Source organism: Gossypium hirsutum, chromosome A10 (assembly GCF_007990345.1).
Source record: "Gossypium hirsutum isolate 1008001.06 chromosome A10, Gossypium_hirsutum_v2.1, whole genome shotgun sequence".
In the NCBI taxonomy this organism is placed as follows: Eukaryota; Viridiplantae; Streptophyta; class Magnoliopsida; order Malvales; family Malvaceae; genus Gossypium; species Gossypium hirsutum.
Window position 1 is genome coordinate 4,645,232 of NC_053433.1, and position 18,822 is coordinate 4,664,053.

Genomic DNA, 18,822 nt, shown 5'->3' on the forward strand with positions numbered 1-18,822 from the left:
TTAAGTAATTTATTAATAAAATTAAGTAAAATAGAAAAGCTTAAAACTATTTTCCAATACATAAAAGTTGTAGTTTAAGTTATTAAATTAATTTCAATATCAAGAGCTGAAAGCTAAACCTTGCTGTCACACTCATAATATCATTTATAAACTGAATTACTTTTTAAATTTAAAAATTGTTTATTTATTTAATTTAATTTAATTTAATTCTAAGTTAGGGCCTACATTATGATAAAAAAAAAATCCAAGACTCGATCGTATGAACCGGGCTGTCCGGTCCGCCAGTTGACAGTTGGCAAGTAACAGCCAATAAGGAGCCCACAAAACTAATGTCATGGATGACGTCATTGGAACCTAGCCACAATTTACCACGTCACATTTAGGGTCATCTAAACGACTTCATTTCACCCTCCCAATTCCACAATGAGAAGCCAAGAAATATGAAATTTCCTAATAATCGTCATTTTCCGGACGGACGTGGGGACTATTTTTCTTTTTTTATTTATTATTTTCTGCATTTTTCTTAATTATTTTTTTTACCCTTCTCTTTCAAGTTTTTTATTTTCTTCATCAAAAAAATGGGAGAATCAATTAAGCTTTGATCTTTTTGACAAGTTCATTTTTTTTTCTGCATCTTTTATAGAGCTAATTAGGTGAATATTTATGGGTTTTCTTTCTTTTAGGATCTGATTCCTGATCTTCTTTTAAAAACTTTTCCTTTCTTCTAGTTCTTTTTTTCTTTTTTGATTTCTTTTTTTTTTCCCCACTTATTATGTCAATTGAAAGGTTTGGAAATTCAAGCAAGTTTGTATTTTTATGCTTTCATTATAATTGTTTTCCGCCATGTATTTTAGTAAAATTAACTCTCTAAAAAAAATTCAATTTGGAATTTTCTGTTTCATCTCTTTGTTGCATAAAATTATTATGATGATATCAGTCTAGAGATTCAGTTTTGAGTATTGTTTGTCTGAATACTTATTTTCTGAAAAGGAAAAAAAAACCAAAACTATATAGGAATAATTGCTAGTTTTGATACTTTTGTTTAACAATACTATTTCGGATTTGTACGCAGTTTTCTTTTACATTTAGCTTCGAGATTTAGTTTTCCTTTATGTTTTTTTCTGTTGGCTCAATAGCAATAAGAGGTTGGATTTTTGGGACCACGGTTTGGATCTTTCTTGTTCATGAATTAAGCTTTTGTTCAAGATTTTAATGGCTTATTTGTCTGAGCCATCATCTTCTTTGAGTTTCAGTTCATCTTCTCATCTATCAAATGGCTCAATCACTCACAATATACCCCCTTTTTCTGTTCCTGAAACTGGGGCTAACCTTGAAGCTTTAAGTTTGACCAAGCTCAGCTCTAGTTTGGAGCAACTAATTGTTGACAATTGTCCTGTTTTTAGTGATGCTGATATAGTTGTTGAAGGTGTTGCTGTTGGTGTTCATAGATGTATTTTAGCTGTTAGGAGTAAGTTTTTCAATGAGGTTTTTAAGGAAGGATCTGGGTCTTCTGAGAAAGATGGAAAGCCAAGTTATAACATGTCTGAGTTGTTGCCTTATGGCAAGATTGGACTTGAAGCTTTTCAGGTGTTCTTAAGTTATTTGTATACTGGAAAGCTCAAGCCTTCTCCTATGGAGGTTTCAACTTGTGTTGATAATGTTTGTGCTCATGATGCTTGTCGACCCGCCATAAGTTTCGCTGTGGAGTTGATGTATGCATCATCCATATTTCAAATACTGGAGCTTGTTCCACTTTTTCAGGTAAACATGCTGAATTGATTTTTTAGCAACTTTGTTTACTTGTCAATTTTAAGTGTTGACTTGTGATTATCATAGTAATAGTTTATATATATATATGTAAATGCATTGAATGTGTACTCAGTGTAAGCTTACATTGATACCTTTGATATGTAATAGAAACCATTATGTTGATATGGTAATTAAACAACATTGTTGGCTTGACTAGAACAAGAGAATGCCTACTGATTTCATTTTTGTATATATTTGCAGCGGCGGCTTCTTAACTTTGTTGAGAAGGCTCTCCTAGAGGATATCATCCCAATCCTCGTGGTTGCTTTCCACTGTCAATGCAGTCAACTAGTTTCTCAATGTGTTGATAGAGTAGCAAGGTCGGATCTTGATAGCATCTGTATCGAGAAAGAGCTTCCTTATGAAGTTACGGAGAGTATTCGGTTGCTTCGCCGCAAGTCTCCCTCTGATGGTGAAGGCAATGAGGCAGTGGTTGATCCTTTGCGAGAGAAAAGAATTCGGAGAATACATAAAGCATTGGATTCTGATGATGTCGAACTTGTTAAATTACTTTTAACTGAGTCTGACATAACTTTGGATGATGCTACTGCACTCCATTATGCTGCAGCATATTGTGACCCCAAAGTTGTCTCTGAGGTTCTTGGCCTGCGTCTGGCTGATGTCAATCTGCGGAATTCTCGTGGTTACACAGTTCTTCACATAGCTGCAATGCGAAAAGAACCATCAGTGATAATGGCACTTCTAGCAAAAGGGGCATCTGCTTCAACACTGACATTGGATGGACAAAGTGCTGTTAACATCTGCCGGAGGTTGACAAGACCAAAGGATTATCATGCCAAGACGGAGCAAGGGAAGGAAACGAATAAAGACCGGATATGCATTGATATTTTAGAGAGGGAAATGAGGAGAAATCCAATGGCTGGAGATGTTTCTGTTGCTTCCCATGCATTGTCTGATGATCTGCATATGAGACTTCTGTACCTAGAGAATCGAGGTATTACTTTATTCGGGGATTTCATGTGGCTCTTTCTAATTGGTTTGTCGTATTGCATTTCCCAGCATTTCATTTATGCTGTAGAACTAGCTGAGATATAAGTCTTAGGTCTTGTACTTTGGTCATCCATTTACGATGCCCCAATAAAAGGCTATGTTTCAATCGAAAAAGTATGAATGTGATCAAATACTTGGTAGGCTTCTTTCAGTCGACTTTTAGATAGAGTCAAGCATGTAAATTTTCTCTTTATAATCTGGTTTAAGATGTGGTTTTGTTCCTTCGGATTTAACTACTTGCACTTAAAATTGCATTCATTCTGTAAGTGCTCCTATTACGAGTTTGTATTCTGGAGAAGATTAATTATTAGTGATGTTGTCTATTGCAGTGGCATTGGCAAGGTTACTTTTCCCTAGTGAAGCAAAACTTGCCATTGACATAGCACATGCCGAAACAACCTCCGAGTTAGCTACTGGCTTTCCATCAAAAGGTTCAAATGGAAACTTAAGGCAGGTTGATTTGAATGAGACACCCATTATGCAGAAGCAAAGACTTCTTGCTAGGATGCAAGCCCTTATGAAAACAGGTGAGGGATTGGGCTTTAAATATCTTTATATTCAGGTCCATTCATCTCTTTCATGTCATCCTTTCTATTTTTGCATTAGGAGATTCATTTTTTGTCTATGTCCTGTTCAAGCAAGTACTTTTTAGTGGCTATTCTCTGCTGGAAATTGATACAAACAAAATCTGCTCACAACTTCTTAAATCTATTATGTTGGTTTGTTTCACAGTGGAGATGGGTCGGCGCTATTTCCCTCATTGCTCAGAAGTGCTCGATAAGTTCATGGAGGATGACCTTCCTGATTTGTCTTACCTTGAGACAGGGACCCCGGAAGAGCAAAAGATAGAGAGATCACGCTTCAGGGAGCTTAAGGAGGACGTTCAAAGGGCATTTAAGAAGGACAAGGCCGAGTTTAACCGCAACGGTTTGTCTTCATCATCATCGTCATCTTCTTTGAGAGATGGTGGCCCCTACAAGTATAGGAAATTGTGATTATATCGGTAAGGATTTCTTGCGAGTAAAACTTATAACTCTTCTCTGCTTCTGTCTACTACTGTTGCCAGGGATAACTTGTTTGATAACCTATCCTCTGGTGATGAAGGTAACCAAACTTATACATACACCATTAAAGATCTATAGGAAGTTTATGTTCTTTAGTGCCTTAGAGAACTATGATAATAGAAATTTTCAACTGATTCATCTCTTTTAACCTTTGTTTATTTTCTGAACAAGTGGAGCAATATGCACGGTGGAAAACCTTTTTTGACGATCTTATCATTCTAATCAAAAACCAGCGGCCGAAACCATCAACTTTAATGAAAATTCATGGCATTGTACTTTCATGTGTTTTTATAGCATTAATCATACTGCAAATATACGGTTCCAGAACTTTGAATAGATACCATAAAAAGAAGAAAGAAAATGTGGAAGTTATGTCTTTGGTTGAAGGTATCAGATACCTGTAAAAGAAGTAGAAAATGTTTCAAAGAAGAAACGTCATGTGGCTTTAAAGGAAGAATTCTTAGCTTAGCATAGCAGGCGAAGCAAAGAGGGAATCCTCATTTTAGGTAGTAATTTTAGCCGTTCACTAGGTAATGGGGGTGCCTTTATTATTCACTTTGATTATGGCCAACTTTTACCATTAACATCATAAGGTCATTCCGTTCATCCTTTCGGTGGCAATTTTTTTAAAGATGAATATAGAACAATTCTGGTATTCACCAGTTTCGCTATTTAAAGTTTGAAAGAATAAAAATATAATAAAGTTTGACAAACTGTTAGAGTTTTTCTCATAAATATTTCTAATAAACAAATTTTCAAAAAAAATTTAAGTTATTTTCACTATTTTTATATAAAATATTATTTATATATAATTAAAATTAATTATTAATTAAATAAAAATAAAATTCGATTCAATTTCAAGTAACTAAGATTATTTTAACATACATTTCATAACCCGTATAAACATCTCAATATTTCGATTTTTTTTCCTCAAACTCGAGCCATAGCGGGGATTGAACCAATTTATAGAAAATCCCACCGCATCTACAAGTACCAATCTGGCAATCTCCAAGCCCCTTCAGTCAGGCTTTTGAGCAATCCTTTTGATCTTGGGAATTTTTAGTACAATGCTGCTACTACTTTAGCAGATATTTAGTAGCAAGCTTGGGCCTATGTTTATGTTAGTTGTCAGTCCACAGACCAAACTGTCACAAATCATTGATTAAATCTCTATGCTCGAGTAGTCAAGTTTCAACCTAAGCCCCAACCAGGTATTTTTTTAACTAACCCAAAGTTAATTATTTCGCTAATAAAATTTTAACACTGTTGACAAAGGTTAAGGTGGAATCCCATTTTATGTAAAAGATTATGTGGATAATTTTGATCCAAGTAAAATTTATGTCTAATTTCTGAATTCAAATGTAATACATTTGTTATTATCTATTGATATGATTGTATTTGTACTCATCTCAAGCTATATTATGGTTCAATTTTTTTTTAATTATAAGAGGAGGACAAAGTCCTAATAATTAGCACGATTTGAACCTAAACCACATCTGGGGCGGTGAATATTCTGATCATTAGGTTTGAACCTTAGAGACAATATTGTTAGAAGGGGCAGCTACGAACCCCAAACATGATAATAAAATAAAAATAATAACTTGACAGTTATGTAATAAAAAGAATTATGTTGTAGTCAATAATCTCTTTGTCTAATGGTAAGAATATTATGTTATAAATACAAGAGTTTGAGTTTGATCTCAAATAATTATTCTATAAATTTTACAAAAAAATTCTCATAATGTTTAATTAAATTTATATTTTTAAAATCAAAAAATAAAAGCAGATAAATTAAAATTTTAAACAGCATCTTAGAATATGTTTTAATCTAAAAAGTACAATTTAAATTTTGCACTACAAAATAAATCAAATAATTAAATGATAATTTTGTTAAGGATTTTTTTTTATTTACTTCTTTTTTATACGAGTACAACATCATGATTTTTAGTTTTAATTTTTTGATACAATACTTAAAAGTATTAATAGTTCTTCTCTAACCCTTAAATAAGATAATAATGTATTTCAGCGCACTTAAACTATGTTCACTTAGACCAGTAACAATGTCGATACTAACTAAACCGAGACTCAATCGGCTAATATGAGATTTAAAAGATTTCAGATTTTTTTTCCTTACTGTTACCATTTTTAGTTGTGTAAACCAATAAAAATTAAATATTTTCCATCGAATTAACTAGAAAATGAAAGAATGGAAAAGAGTAGTTGAATACAACAACTTCATTTAATTTTATTTAATTCTTTGATTAACATATTTATTAATTATCTTTATCTAGCATATACTACACTAGAAGTCTAGAACCCACCAAACCCATGCATCTCATTTACTCAAATCAATTGCTATCACGTTATTTTGATATTTTATTAAAGTGTAAGGATTTAATTCATAATTTTTACTAAATATAGGAATTAATAGTTGAATTTAATCATTAATCAATTATAAAAATTTAAGGGTAAATTATACAAATAGTCACCTAATTATTCTCGCGTTCCTGTTTTAGCAAATCAACTTTAAATTTTTTTTAATTTAAACATTAATCTTTGAATTCGTTTATGTTTTGGTCACTCACGGTTAAATTGATAACGAAAGCTTTTTTCTAATTAATATAATAACACATTTAGTCATCAATACTTACTTATTCTATTAATTTAATCCTAATTCTAAATAACTCAATAAATCTAACTATTCACATTTACAAATTCTATCTATTTGATCATCAAATTTCCCAATCAAAGCTTTCGGCTTTTAAAACTCCCTAATAGTTCAATAGACGTGAGATGCCTCTGTTTTAAAAGCTGAAAGCTCTGGTTAGAAAGTTTGGTGATCAAATTGATAGAATTTGAAAATATGAAAGGTTAAATTTATTGAATTATTTAGAATCAATATACGTAAGTATTGAGGACTAAATATGTCATTATATTTAGAAAAAGACTTCCCGTTGTCAAATTAACAGCAAGTGACTAAAACAGAAACATATTCAAACATTAGTACTTAAATTGAAAAAATTTAAAGTTTAGTGACCAAAACAAGAACACGACATAATTGGGTGACCTTTTGTATAGTTTACCCAAATTTTAATTAGGTGAAATTTGGTTATCATAGTTTCTTTTTGTAATTATATAATCCTTGAAAGCATAAAAGGATTGGATTGAAATAAGCTAATTAAAGCAGGTAGTAGTTTAAAAAAGTAAAAAATAAAAATAAAAAATGAAGAACATGGGGGTGTTGGTTGGAATTTCATGCACGTCTTGTTTTAATTTATTATTAAAATTTATGGAATCACATAACACTATTTTATTAAAAGCAGATCATATTCACTTATTATTTTATTACACATTTATTTATATTATTAAATTTTTAATTGAGTTAACATCAAAAGTTAATTGTAGTATAATCTCGATATTTAGTTTATTTGTCATGAGTATTTATCTCATAATTTAATTTATGAGTTCAAGTAATAGAGATTGTTTGTTTTTAGTGTGTGTCGTAATAATCTATTTCCGTAAAAAAATATATGAATTGAAAAAAAGAAAAAACCCTACTCTTAATGTCACTAAACTATTAGAAAGTTTATATTTTGATCATTCAACTTCAAAATGTTGCAAAATGGGCAATTAACTATTCGAAAGTTTTCATTTAAGCTATTAGGCTGTTAAAAAGCGATGTTGTATGACATTCTCTGTTTACACCGGTTGCACTAATCGGAAGCTCTTATTCTCCTTTTTTTCCATAGTTTAATTTTTTTTATGAAACATCTTTGCGTCGTGAATCTATGAACAAAAATTCAAGTAACTTTCTTATTTGATCTCAAACACCAACTGCCAAATCGACTTTAATTTAAGGTATATTCTTATATTCGTCGATGACTACTAATCCATTGTACCATTCGTCAAATCGTCGTTTGGAGTTTACTAACCATACTTTAAAAAGAAAAAAAAACTTAACAATTCAATGACTCGGATAAAATTTTTTGAATAGTTCGGTGACTATTTTGTAAATTTTTTATGTGATCAAAACATAAATTTACTGATAATTTAACTGTCTTACGTGTAGTTTTATCTAAAAAAAATCTATGCTGATTTAATTTTAACAAATTACATAATTTTCGCATAAATTTTTTTTAATATATTATAACATAATATTAAATATAAATAAATCCTTGCATTTTCGAGGAAAGAATTGCTAAAATATAAAACGATGTTCATTCATGCCAAAAGCACAATGAAAGCCAAGGCTAAGGGAATGCTAATGGGGCGGATAAGGGGAAGGCCAGTGCCAGATAGCCAAATTAATGTCTTTGGACTTTTTAAAACCTTTCATCAATACTTTTATTTAAGGATGGTTTTTAATTTAATTGTAGAATTATTTATTTTATAAATATTTTTATTTTTATATAAAATTCAAAAAGATATATATTTGAATTCAAAATATTATAAAATTTAATATTTTAATTTAACATTTTATATCAATTTTATTAAATTTATTATATAAAAATTTCAACTACATTTTAATTATATCATAATTTCGTTTTATTTTGATTTCTAACAAAAAAATTTCATGGTTAAACTCTAGTGCTAATAAGGATAGTGATTAACTCAGGTAAGCCCCTTTTTTTATATTTTGGGCCTTAGATAGAAGAATAAAATGGGATTTTAAGTTTTTTAAAAGTTACATAAATTTTTTTAGGTTCTTCAAAAGTTGGTAAAAGTATATTTGGACCCTTAAAAGTTGGTAAACTTTTTTTTGGCTTTTAAAAGTTAAATTTTTTTTGAGCCCCTTAAAATTAAAAAATAATATTTTGAACCCCTTTCAGCATTGAACAACTGCATTTCTAGACGATCCCCAAGGCCGGACTTGAGCTCAGGGATGATGGAACCCGTTCCCACCTCACAACCCCATACTCCAAAGACTTTACTTCAAATTCAATGCTTCTTAAACAACTTACATATATATATATATATTGTATACACTTAATCTCACACTAAGCAATGAAAAAATTTAGGATTCAAGAAAGAGTAACAAGAATAGTAAAAAACAACACAATTTAACAGATATAATCAGAACTTATAATAAAATTATTAAAAAGAACAAGATGAATTTATATTATTTAATATTTACCCATGTAAATAAATCTTCTCTGGACAAAAAAAAAAAGTTACTAGATAACAAACAAGCCACATGTTTCCCATTTGAAGAGTTTTAAATCACTTTGAGCTTTGGAATTGATTCAAGCAAACAAAAAAAAAGTAAAATCCAAAATTTCTACATATAAAACATAACATAACCCATAAAACAAGTGTCACACATTTCTCATTTTTGGTCTTATTATTATCTTCCTCTCAATCTTGCAAGGATAAGATTGCAATGGGCTAAACTCCACAATCTCCACCCTGTAAAGTGCCCCAAACCAACCGAATAAGCTGAACACCCCCAACGTCTCTCATTAGCCAATCTCATTACATGACCCATCACCATTCACCCCCAGCACCTATATTCACCAATCCACACTACTGCTTCTTTCCTTCTTCTGCTGCTGCTCTTTTTTGCTTGAATTTTTTTATACCTTTCAATTATTTTTGGTTATTATTGAGTTGGTTGAAGATTCCAAAATACTCTTCCCACACTGATTAAACCTTACGGTTGGTGCCACTCTCTCATTTTCTTTTTGGTACCCAAATGATAAAATAGGATTTGATTTCACTTCTTTCTAGTTTCGTGTACCTTATGTTTTGGTTTTGAGTCTTCTTCTTCTTTCATGGGTTGTTGTTCATTTTTGCATTGCTGTTTTTGCCATTTGTACTCAGTTATGGGTCTTTAAAGGTTTGTTTTTTCTGGGTTTCAGGCATTGATTAGCCTTGGAAAAAAAACCTTTTTTTTTCTGGTCTCCGGTTTAAGGTTTCTCTTTCAAAGATTTTATTTTTTTTTTCCTTTTCTCCTTTAAATACCAACTTGCATTTTGCTTACATTTCGTGGTTGTTTCTTCAAGCTTGTAACAGATGCTTATGGTAAGTCGATTTATCGGATTTGTTAGCTGTTTTGCGTCTATCGTTATGACTTTTGATTGCTTGATCCAATGCCATCTAAGTGTTCTTCAAATAGATTACTTCAAATATCAATGTTTTTTCATTGCATATTTGCATTTGCATTTGCTTACCCGAAATGGGAATACTTGCTTGATCTGAATCTTACCATTAGTATTTGCTTTCTTCATTTTGATTAAACTTTAAGAATTTTAGTTGTTTCGTGTGTGCTTTAACTTGACTGAATTGAAGTTATCGTTACATGGAGGAGATCTTATATCTTGGAATAGGATGGAAATTGTTGGTATCTGTGTTGATTATTTATCTCCTTCAAGCCTTTGCTTGTAGACTATATGGTTTGTGGTAGTATCCAATGTAGAAACCTCCTTAATTTTCTTCTTTAGAACCATTATTCTAAAACCTACATGAATGCTTTCTTTCTTTTCTCTGATACCAATTTGTTTTTGTTTATGGCATTGATGAATGAAGGAGGGAGGAGACTAAGAGGAGACACCCATGTTGCTAAGGTGATCTTGAGGTTCCAATATGAGAGAAATGCCTAAACAGACAGTGATGGCTATAAAGTCTTACCAAAACCAGGCTCAGTTGTTGGTTAAGAACTACTTATTTGCAGATCCCTTCATTCCATACACTTCCATCCTTGGTGGCATTCTTGCTTGCAAAGTGGTAAATTGAGTTTTTCCTATGTTAAATATGTTTCAACTTTTGAATTCAGGATCACTGAATCTTAAGGCAGGATGTTCCCTAGTACCGTTTTATCATGAAACTTGGATGAATGGATTTTTCCTTTAATGATGTTCATTTCACATGTTTCTTTTCATCACTCAGGCATATGATCTTACCCAGTTAATCAGCAATTTTTACAGCAAGACTTACCCTGGTCTTACTAAAATTCAACGAGTAGAGTGGAACAATCGGTTAGTGTTGTGCATGATCTAGTTTCTCCTTATTTTTCTTCTTCTGTTATCATGTTCATTCCCTAACTGCTCGTTAACGTATTTTGGCAGTGGTATCTCTACTGTTCATGCCATTTTCATTTCTGCTTTGTCGTTGTACTTGGTTTTCTGGTCGAATCTCTTTTCTGATGAACTTGCTGGTCTTCTTGTCTTCCGAAGCTCACCACTTTCTACTTTTGGATTAGGGGTAAGTTTTAACCTTCTTATGTGATCTTTAAGATGTTCAACCGGGTATCCATCTTAAATGTTTATTAAACATGGCATCACTATGTCTCATATATACGCTGCTTCTAAGATCACTTTCCTGGATAAAATTCAAGTGCCAACTTTTGGTACAATTCCTAGGCCTTTTTAAAATACTTATTACTTACTATATTTTACAGGTTTCTGTTGGATACTTCGTTTCGGATCTTGCAATGATTTTATGGCTATATCCCTCTTTAGGTGGAATAGAATATGTAAGTGTATACTCTATGTGGATAGCACTCTGGCATTCATTTTTACTATTTGTTTGTTGTGTTACTGCTGTAAAGAATGATGGCACCCATTCTGTCACCACAGTCGAAGTTTCCATTAAAACTCAGCTGTTTTCCTCACACCTTTCAGACTCATTAATTGAATAGAGTTGAGTATTTATACAACCGTAATGGTTTAAAGCAAAGCAGGCAACAAATTATCAAGTGTCTCATGCCTGAACTGCTTATGTTCATGTAGTCTATCGATGCTAAGGGATGACTAATAAGATACTAGCATCTGATTGCAGGTTATCCATCACAGTCTTTCAGGAATTGCAGTGGCATATTCAATGTTTACTGGCGAAGCACAGCTTTATACATACATGGTTCTTATATCTGAGGTGACAACTCCGGAGATTAACATAAGATGGTAGGTTCTAACTAGTGAGATTTTATTTATTGAAATTCTGATATAAATTAAACCATCTCCTGTTTCGGTGATGAAGGTATCTTGATACAGCTGGTATGAAGAGGTCCACTGCATATCTCATTAATGGAATTGTCATCTTTTTGACTTGGCTGGTGAGCTAAACTGTTCTATATTCATCGTAAAACCGACATGAGTAGTTATATCACAGAAAAAAATAGGAAAAAGAAGGGAAAAGTTGAACAAGTAATTAGATCCGGGTGGCAGTCAAAACAAGCTTTTGTTTGTATTGGGTAGCCAAAATTCCTTTATTTAAAGTTCCTTTGCCCTTGTCTTTGAGCATGTCAGATGAACTGAGGTAAATTATGAATTGCAGGTTGCAAGAGTTCTGCTTTTCGGCTACATGTTCTACCATGTGTACTTGCATTATACACAGGTAATTTCACCTCCATGATCTTTGTATTTTAAGGCATGGTCAATCTCTGTTTAATCCCAATATTCACCTTCCTCCGAACACATTGTCTAAAGTTTGTACGCCCACCAATAACCATCTCTTCACAATTTCCATGCCCAAACTGTAAACCATTTGAACAATCCTGGTATCATTGATTCGTTTTGCTATAATTATCTGCTAAAATTCTGTTCTAACTGACTTGATTAATTCAATAGGTGGTCAAGATGCATATCTTTGGCTATATCTTGGTTTTCGGTGTGCCGGCAGTATTAGCCACCATGAACTTGATGTGGTTTGGGAAGATTATTAAAGGTGTGCTGAAGACTTTAGCAAAGAGGCAGTGATGAAATATCGCCAGTGAATGCCTAATAAATCTTCAGGTATCGTTCTGCCCGAGACTTGTACATTTTTCTACTACTGCTGCCATGTAAAAAATCATAGAGAAAAAAAGTCAAAATCCAAGTACTAAAGAAAAAGAAAATCGAGTCTGATCCGGTTTTTCCAGTTGATGGAGATAGAATCGTCGTTGTAAATCGTTCCGATCTAATATATATTTTTGGTAATCATTTCTCTTGTACTGATATGTATACCTACACCATATCTTTCATTTACTTCTTTCATGAGCACATTTTACTCTCAAAATTTGAATCAAAGATTGTTATATTTGAACATTTCTTGATTATTTGAACATGGAATTCCTTGCCTACTTACATTACATTACATTACCTAATTAGCATATTGAAGATTTTCTTATTGGCACAACCACATGGTTCTGAATTGGCAAACTTGATATGTTATTCTGATTCTTCATTTTCTTTAAAACAACTGTGTTCAATAACTTCAAACATGAACACGAGAGTATAATTTTACAATAAAATAAAAACACTTTTTTTGAAAAATTAAGCATGCTCATATCGAACATGTATCCATATTTGACACTTTAAATCTGGATAATATAAACTTTATCAGCAATAATCTCCATGGAACAGCAGTAATCCATATCGACATAATCTGACAGGATCAGCACAGCAACCTAAAACAAATGTAAGAATCCCATTAACGTTGAATCAAAGGAAATCTAAACAATGTAAGCAGTAAAGAGACTGGCAATGTTATTAAAAAATTTCAAGCTTTTTGCATTTTCTATCCTGCAGATGCATTGCTTTTAAGTTCTAGCATCTGAAAACAAGCTAAACTTATCTGGAAAGTAGATTTTAGGAGTTGTAAACCTAAATATACCTAATAATGTTCTTGAAAGTGGTCTTATACTGTCATATAATGTTTGGACTTGGTAAATCCAATTTTTAGAATTTGGCCTCTTTGCTTTATAATGTGTGGTAATTTGAAGGACCTTAAATAAGCCATGGAAGGGGGGGGATGGGGCGTTTGAATTTTAAGCCCCTGAGACTATCCCTACTACTAACAACGCCCACTTTATTAGATCTGATCATGGGTTGGATTACTTGTCCAAACCTGAAAATTCAATTAAAAAGTGAGGGTTTAGACAAAAATATAGGTTTAAAAAATAGATTTGGATAAAAAATAAGACTTATTTTCTAAATGGGTTGGACCTCATGTAACTATTTTTTTGCCCCGGCTCAAATCTGTCTAGAAAATTTTTTTGCTACTATTTTGCTACTGTTTTGTTGTCATCTTACTATTATGTTACTATTATTTTTAATGTTATTGTGTTGACACATTTGACATTACACATATGATTATATGTTTTGACACATCAGATTTTGAAAATAGTAAAATTTGATTTAATGGAGTTAACTATCACCATTTGGTGAGAATTAAAATTTTAAATTTTGAAAAATAAAAAGACTAAAAATACCAAATTAAAGTATTGAGACTAAATCTACAACTTCATAAAATGCAAAGACTAATAACAAAATTTAACCAAACAAAAATCACGCATCAATTATTAATATAAAAAACAAGAAGATTTCTCAACGTTTTCATATAAACCAGGCGATTACATGAATAAATAAGACAGTACATGGCATGGTATGGCCATGGGACCTCTATTTGCTTTAAAAGAAAGGCCTTTATAATAAAATGTGCAGAAAAATCGAGCTCCGAACTCAACCTTTCATGAATTTCCCAAACATGTTTCCCCAATAATACAACAAATCTTAACAGGAAACTGTGTGCAAAACTTCCCACTACAGAGTTTATATATATATTTACAGAAGAAATCAAAGTTTTGAGCTCCAAAAATGGAGGAGAGGTCCTGATGATTTTATTTTTTTATAAAATTGATCTTTAAGTGTTCCAAAGTTAAGCAACAAAGCTTCTCAATTCACGTCCATTTTGCACATTAAAAAAGTATAAACCTTTATATCCCATATTAAGCTGCTTTGGAATAGAATGCAAACACTGTTTAACCTACTGCTGGAATGTCTAATCTCTAGACTCTGTGGCCTAAAAATTCTTTCTCTATATCAAACATTCTCTAATCTGCAGATACTGTAAAGCTAATGAGAGCTATGGTAAGCACACACACACCATGGCTACAATTTTTCGTTTTCTCGAGGATTCTTATTCTTCTTTTTTTCTTAGTATATGCTGATGCTCTGTCAGATCATAACAAAAGCATTTTTAGAAGCAAGCAAGAAGCAAATGCAGATTTCCCATTTTTTACCTTGAGTTTCTTCGTATTTATGGGTTTTTTTTTTATTGATGATAAGGGCATCTTTGCAAGGTCGTGTTCCTCCATTTCAAGTTCATGTTGGGAACCAATTGGGGGCCCTCCTCCTTGTCCTGCCAATCAGTTGCATTTAAATTTTCAAGTACAAAAAACCCTTTAATTATATGTATGTAACATTTTGAAGATTTAACTACAAACAATGTCTAATGTAATCCAGCTTGATGGGGTTTAGCTAAGTCAGCAAGTAAACTTAATGGTACTATAAATTGAGTAGCAACTGGCCAAAATAGGGGGGAGGTAGATAGTAACTGGTGAGAAAAGGTGGGGGGAGAGAAAAGCTGAAAATGGCAATTATATCCAGCCTCTCTAACATAATAATAACACTCTATAAAAGCTGCATATATATAAACCCTTTTGTCAGAAAATTACAACCCAAAGCTACCAAATTAGCCAATAATTGCCTCTTCTTCCTCTTTTTTCTTTTTTTTTTTTCCTCTTTCTCAATCTTAATTCACAGTGGAAACTAAAGAGAAAAAAAGGCCCAACTTTTGTCACAGGCAAACAGAGACTACAATACAAGAAGAAAAGAAAACTACTACCTCCTCCAATAATATAACCCAGAATGGCATTTCTGTAAATTTATGGAACCAGACATCCCTCGGGGCCTCAGGGTTCAGAGATGCATTGACTGGTCGCCTTTTGACCAGTACCAGAGAAGTACTGGTCACTGCATGTTCAGTAGCCTGCAACAATATTTTCTCTCACATTTCTACCTCATAAATGATAAGATGAGTCCCTCACATTTCCACTTCCCCTACCATGGCATGTGTGGTTCACACTCCAAAGGACCAACCATGTATTATGAACACTGTTTGAAGGGGTTGTTTTGGGGTTCTTTAAACAAAGGAGAGTAGTAGGGTTATACTGCCAAGTCTGTAACATATTAAGGCAAACTTAAATAGAAAAAAGTTGCAGACTTTGTATGACAATCTTTAAACAAAGCACTTATGGCCTGACCTATCACTTTTAATCCATGTGATTCAATCAATTGAAGGAGATACACAACAATTTGCTTATACTTCACTTTTGAAAGCATTACAACCAAGCCTTAGTTTGTGTTTAAACACAAAATACGAGTTTAAACACTAGAGATAAAAGATTAAACATTAGAATGATCAATGGAAGTGAGTAGAGTACAAACATGAAACATAGAGGATTACCCAATTACTATATACAACTACCAATGTGATTAATTAATATTAAAAGAGAATCACTTGGGAGCTGATGACTGGTTCTTGTGGGAAGCTAAAGCAAAGATGGAATTAGCAAGCTTGTTAATCGCATCAACCAGGCCATCCATTCCTTTTTTATTGATCTCAGTCTTAGATTCTTCAATCTTTAGTCTTCTTTCATGGAAGCTTAAGAGATCTCTATGTCGCCTCTCTTCTCTTTCTTCACTAGCTTGGATGGCTTCTGCTATAATGGAAGCACTTCTGGAGATTGCAGTGCTTACTTCCTTTGTGTTGTTAGGAGTCCCACTGGTGCCTTCACCATTGCCACCACCTCTTCTCCTTCTCTTTGCTGGTGAGTCTGAATGCTCACTTGTATCAGAATCTGAGCTATCATCACACATCTCCACAACATAAAAATATGGAACCAATGAAATTAATCAATACTAACTGAAGATTTTATGACACACGGAAATTATCAATTATTAGTGATGGAAATCCTGCCAACCCTTTCAAGCACACGTACACACACACAAAAAAAAAAGAACGCTATTAAATGGCACATTAAATCTATGTGAGAAAGGCAAGGGAAAGAGAGAGTACCTACCTATGGTGGGCAGTGGCTGAGCAAATGAAAGAGGTGGTGGTTGTATTATTGGTGCTGGTGGCGGCGGCAGCTGTGGTGATCCTTGTGGTAGAGGTAATGGAATTGCAGCAGATATAGGAGCTGAAAGTTGATGTTGTAAAAGAGGAGGTAATGAAGGTTGAAAAGTACTAACCATTGGTCTATCCATAACATACGATATGTTGGGAATATTGGGATCTGAGCCTCCACCACCACCAGCCGTAGCGGCCACCGTTTGAGCTCCTTTCTTCTCCACCACCTCCTCCAAACGGTCATATATCTGGCATAACATGTTACTAGGCAAGTTCTTTTCTTTTCTTTCATTCTTCTCCATCTCCCAATATGATCTTTCCTTACTATCATTCCCTTCTCTCTCAGCTACTTTCCTTTGGTACTCTCTTACTTTCTTGTAGTCCCTCATGAGATTATCCCACTTGTCATTGCACTGGTTTTGGCTCCTCAAACACCCTTTTCCCCAACAATAATCTTCCACCCATTTCCATCTCAACTCTGTCGGTTTGTTCCACCCTTCACTGTGATCCCCACTTCTCTTCATCCTTCTCTCATAATCCATCTCTTTAGCCTCAATCAACACCATTGTTTCGTTAACAGTCCAGTTCCCTTTCCTGTATTCCCTAGTTACAGCATTGTTACCGCCTTGGTCATCCATCATCAAGTGCATGCTAATACACCCTAAAACAACATAAGCTAAAATGGCTCAACCAAAAAAGAAGAAGCAAAATGAAGTCTTTTTTACAAGAGAAAGAGAAATGAAAGTGGAGGGACCTGATTTGATGTCTAGGTAACAAAGTAGTCAAATATCACAAAGATTTCTAAATGTGGCAATGGAAATACTATATGTTTTATTATATGCATGATCATGTTTTTGCTGCACTTAATAGAACTTGATCATGCTATTTTTCAGTGTGATTGTGTTCTTGGTTTGCACTAACCCCTTAAAATCATAAAAGAAAATCTTGAGAGGTTAAAAAGTTTAAATCTCAAACTACTTACTGAAACCAGTGGTGTGTCTCTCCCCACAAAGTGAGGGAAAGCTTAGCAAACTATGAGAGAGACAAAGAGAAAAAGAGTGGGAGAGAGGAAGTGTTCTCAAGTGTACCATTATAAGAAAAATGCCAACCAAATCCATTCAAACTGACATTTCAACAAACCCCAAAAATTTTCAGTGAGAATGGTGAGAGAAAAGAAAGTGAAACTGTTTTTTTTTTTTTACTTTATGATATTTTATATTATATAGTATATTATATTAACTTTTTTAATCCGGTTCAGTATGATCTAGCAAGATCTTGGCTAAGCCACCAATGTTATCATCCTCACTCCTCTTTTCAACTACATTTATAGTTGTAAAATAATAAATAAATAAAACATCTATAGTTACTTCCTACCATAGAATAATAAAGAAAAAAAAACACACTTTCACAACTGTATAACATTAACTTCCTTAATAAAGTAAAATTAACTTATGTTTTTTTTTACAACCATTTGACTTTCTAAAGTAGTCATTTAAAAAAAGTTTCTAATTTAATCAAATACTAAACAAATTTTATTATGCCAATAGCTTGCAATGCTAATTAATACTCATAGTGGTAAGTAAGATCATTCATTAAGGGTGAGTTTGAATGGTGGTTAAGTGGAGTACAGTGCATTTAATTTATTTTTTTGTCTCATATTATAATATTTAATTTCATCGTCATCGTTGTTTTTATGCTAACAACAAGTAATCGCACCGTCTATTCAAACTCATCTTAAATCTTAATATCTGAAATATTTTAAAGATGGGTTTTGCCTTGGTGTATGAAAGGATGATAAAAAGTAGGTTAAATTTTACTTTAAATCTTTATACTTTTCATACATTTAGAATTTAGTATTTTATGTTTAGATTTTAAATTTTAAATTCAATTGTTAACGTGATTAAAATTTTCTCTTAAATTTATTGGTGTGATATTTTAAAAATGTAAAAAAAATGTTATAATAAAATGATATTTAATAGAAAATTTTAATTATGTTAATAATTAGACTTATTTTTTTATTTTTTTAAATCTGAAAATTAAAAAGACTAAA

At 32.6% G+C, this 18,822-nt stretch overlaps 3 protein-coding genes across 8 annotated transcripts; 2 read left to right on the forward strand and 1 right to left on the reverse strand.

The window, feature by feature from the left end:
- Positions 1-395: 395 nt before the first annotated feature.
- Positions 396-4,032, forward strand: LOC107897478 (BTB/POZ domain and ankyrin repeat-containing protein NPR1). The gene is made up of 4 exons (XM_016822949.2): positions 396-1,761; positions 2,011-2,764; positions 3,150-3,347; positions 3,553-4,032. Exons 1-4 carry the CDS (start codon positions 1,213-1,215, stop codon positions 3,813-3,815), a joined length of 1,764 nt encoding a protein of 587 aa, XP_016678438.2. The 5' UTR covers positions 396-1,212; the 3' UTR covers positions 3,816-4,032.
- A 5,097-nt stretch (positions 4,033-9,129) lies between these two features.
- Positions 9,130-12,904, forward strand: LOC107897479 (TLC domain-containing protein 4). 2 transcript variants are annotated; one of them, XM_016822951.2, is made up of 9 exons: positions 9,130-9,539; positions 10,410-10,607; positions 10,770-10,858; positions 10,949-11,084; positions 11,281-11,355; positions 11,661-11,782; positions 11,859-11,934; positions 12,156-12,215; positions 12,449-12,904. In XM_016822951.2, exons 2-9 carry the CDS (start codon positions 10,467-10,469, stop codon positions 12,575-12,577), a joined length of 828 nt encoding a protein of 275 aa, XP_016678440.1. In that variant the 5' UTR covers positions 9,130-9,539; positions 10,410-10,466; the 3' UTR covers positions 12,578-12,904. The 2 variants fall into 2 exon arrangements, with proteins under 2 accessions (XP_016678440.1, XP_016678439.1); XM_016822950.2 differs by lacking the exon at positions 9,130-9,539 and adding an exon at positions 9,881-9,905.
- Positions 12,905-15,877: 2,973 nt separating this feature from the next.
- LOC107897481 (uncharacterized) lies at positions 15,878-17,972 on the reverse strand. Of its 5 annotated transcripts, none has more exons than XM_016822952.2 (3): positions 17,755-17,972; positions 16,723-17,433; positions 15,878-16,500 (listed from the first exon to the last, which is right to left on the reverse strand). In XM_016822952.2, the coding sequence occupies exons 1-3, from the start codon at positions 17,888-17,890 to the stop codon at positions 16,157-16,159; spliced, it is 1,191 nt and encodes a 396-aa protein (XP_016678441.2). In that variant the 5' UTR covers positions 17,891-17,972; the 3' UTR covers positions 15,878-16,156. The 5 variants fall into 5 exon arrangements, with proteins under 5 accessions (XP_016678441.2, XP_040935576.1, XP_040935575.1 ...); XM_041079642.1 differs by having other exon boundaries at positions 15,878-16,505; positions 16,719-17,433; positions 17,861-17,950; XM_041079641.1 differs by having other exon boundaries at positions 15,878-16,505; positions 16,719-17,433; positions 17,755-17,911.
- Between the last annotated feature and the right edge of the window lie 850 nt (positions 17,973-18,822).

What these genes read in the sequence shown, in the direction of transcription:
- LOC107897479 (XM_016822951.2), top strand. Translation starts at nt 10,467, where the DNA reads ATGAGAGAAATGCCTAAACAGACAGTGATGGCTATAAAGTCTTACCAA. An exon ending in CCGGAGATTAACATAAGATG is followed by an intron (nt 11,783 to 11,858) that starts GTAGGTTCTAAC and finishes TCGGTGATGAAG; the next exon opens with GTATCTTGATACAGCTGGTA. An exon ending in TCATCTTTTTGACTTGGCTG is followed by an intron (nt 11,935 to 12,155) that starts GTGAGCTAAACT and finishes TATGAATTGCAG; the next exon opens with GTTGCAAGAGTTCTGCTTTT.
- LOC107897478 (XM_016822949.2), top strand. Translation starts at nt 1,213, where the DNA reads ATGGCTTATTTGTCTGAGCCATCATCTTCTTTGAGTTTCAGTTCATCT. An exon ending in TCTGTACCTAGAGAATCGAG is followed by an intron (nt 2,765 to 3,149) that starts GTATTACTTTAT and finishes TGTCTATTGCAG; the next exon opens with TGGCATTGGCAAGGTTACTT. An exon ending in GCAAGCCCTTATGAAAACAG is followed by an intron (nt 3,348 to 3,552) that starts GTGAGGGATTGG and finishes TTTGTTTCACAG; the next exon opens with TGGAGATGGGTCGGCGCTAT.
- LOC107897481 (XM_041079641.1), bottom strand. Translation starts at nt 17,890, where the DNA reads ATGGATTTGGTTGGCATTTTTCTTATAATGGTACACTTGAGAACACTT. An exon ending in GAGACACACCACTGGTTTCA is followed by an intron (nt 17,434 to 17,754) that starts GTAAGTAGTTTG and finishes ATGTTGTTTTAG; the next exon opens with GGTGTATTAGCATGCACTTG. An exon ending in CCACTGCCCACCATAGGTAG is followed by an intron (nt 16,506 to 16,718) that starts GTACTCTCTCTT and finishes GTGTGATGATAG; the next exon opens with CTCAGATTCTGATACAAGTG.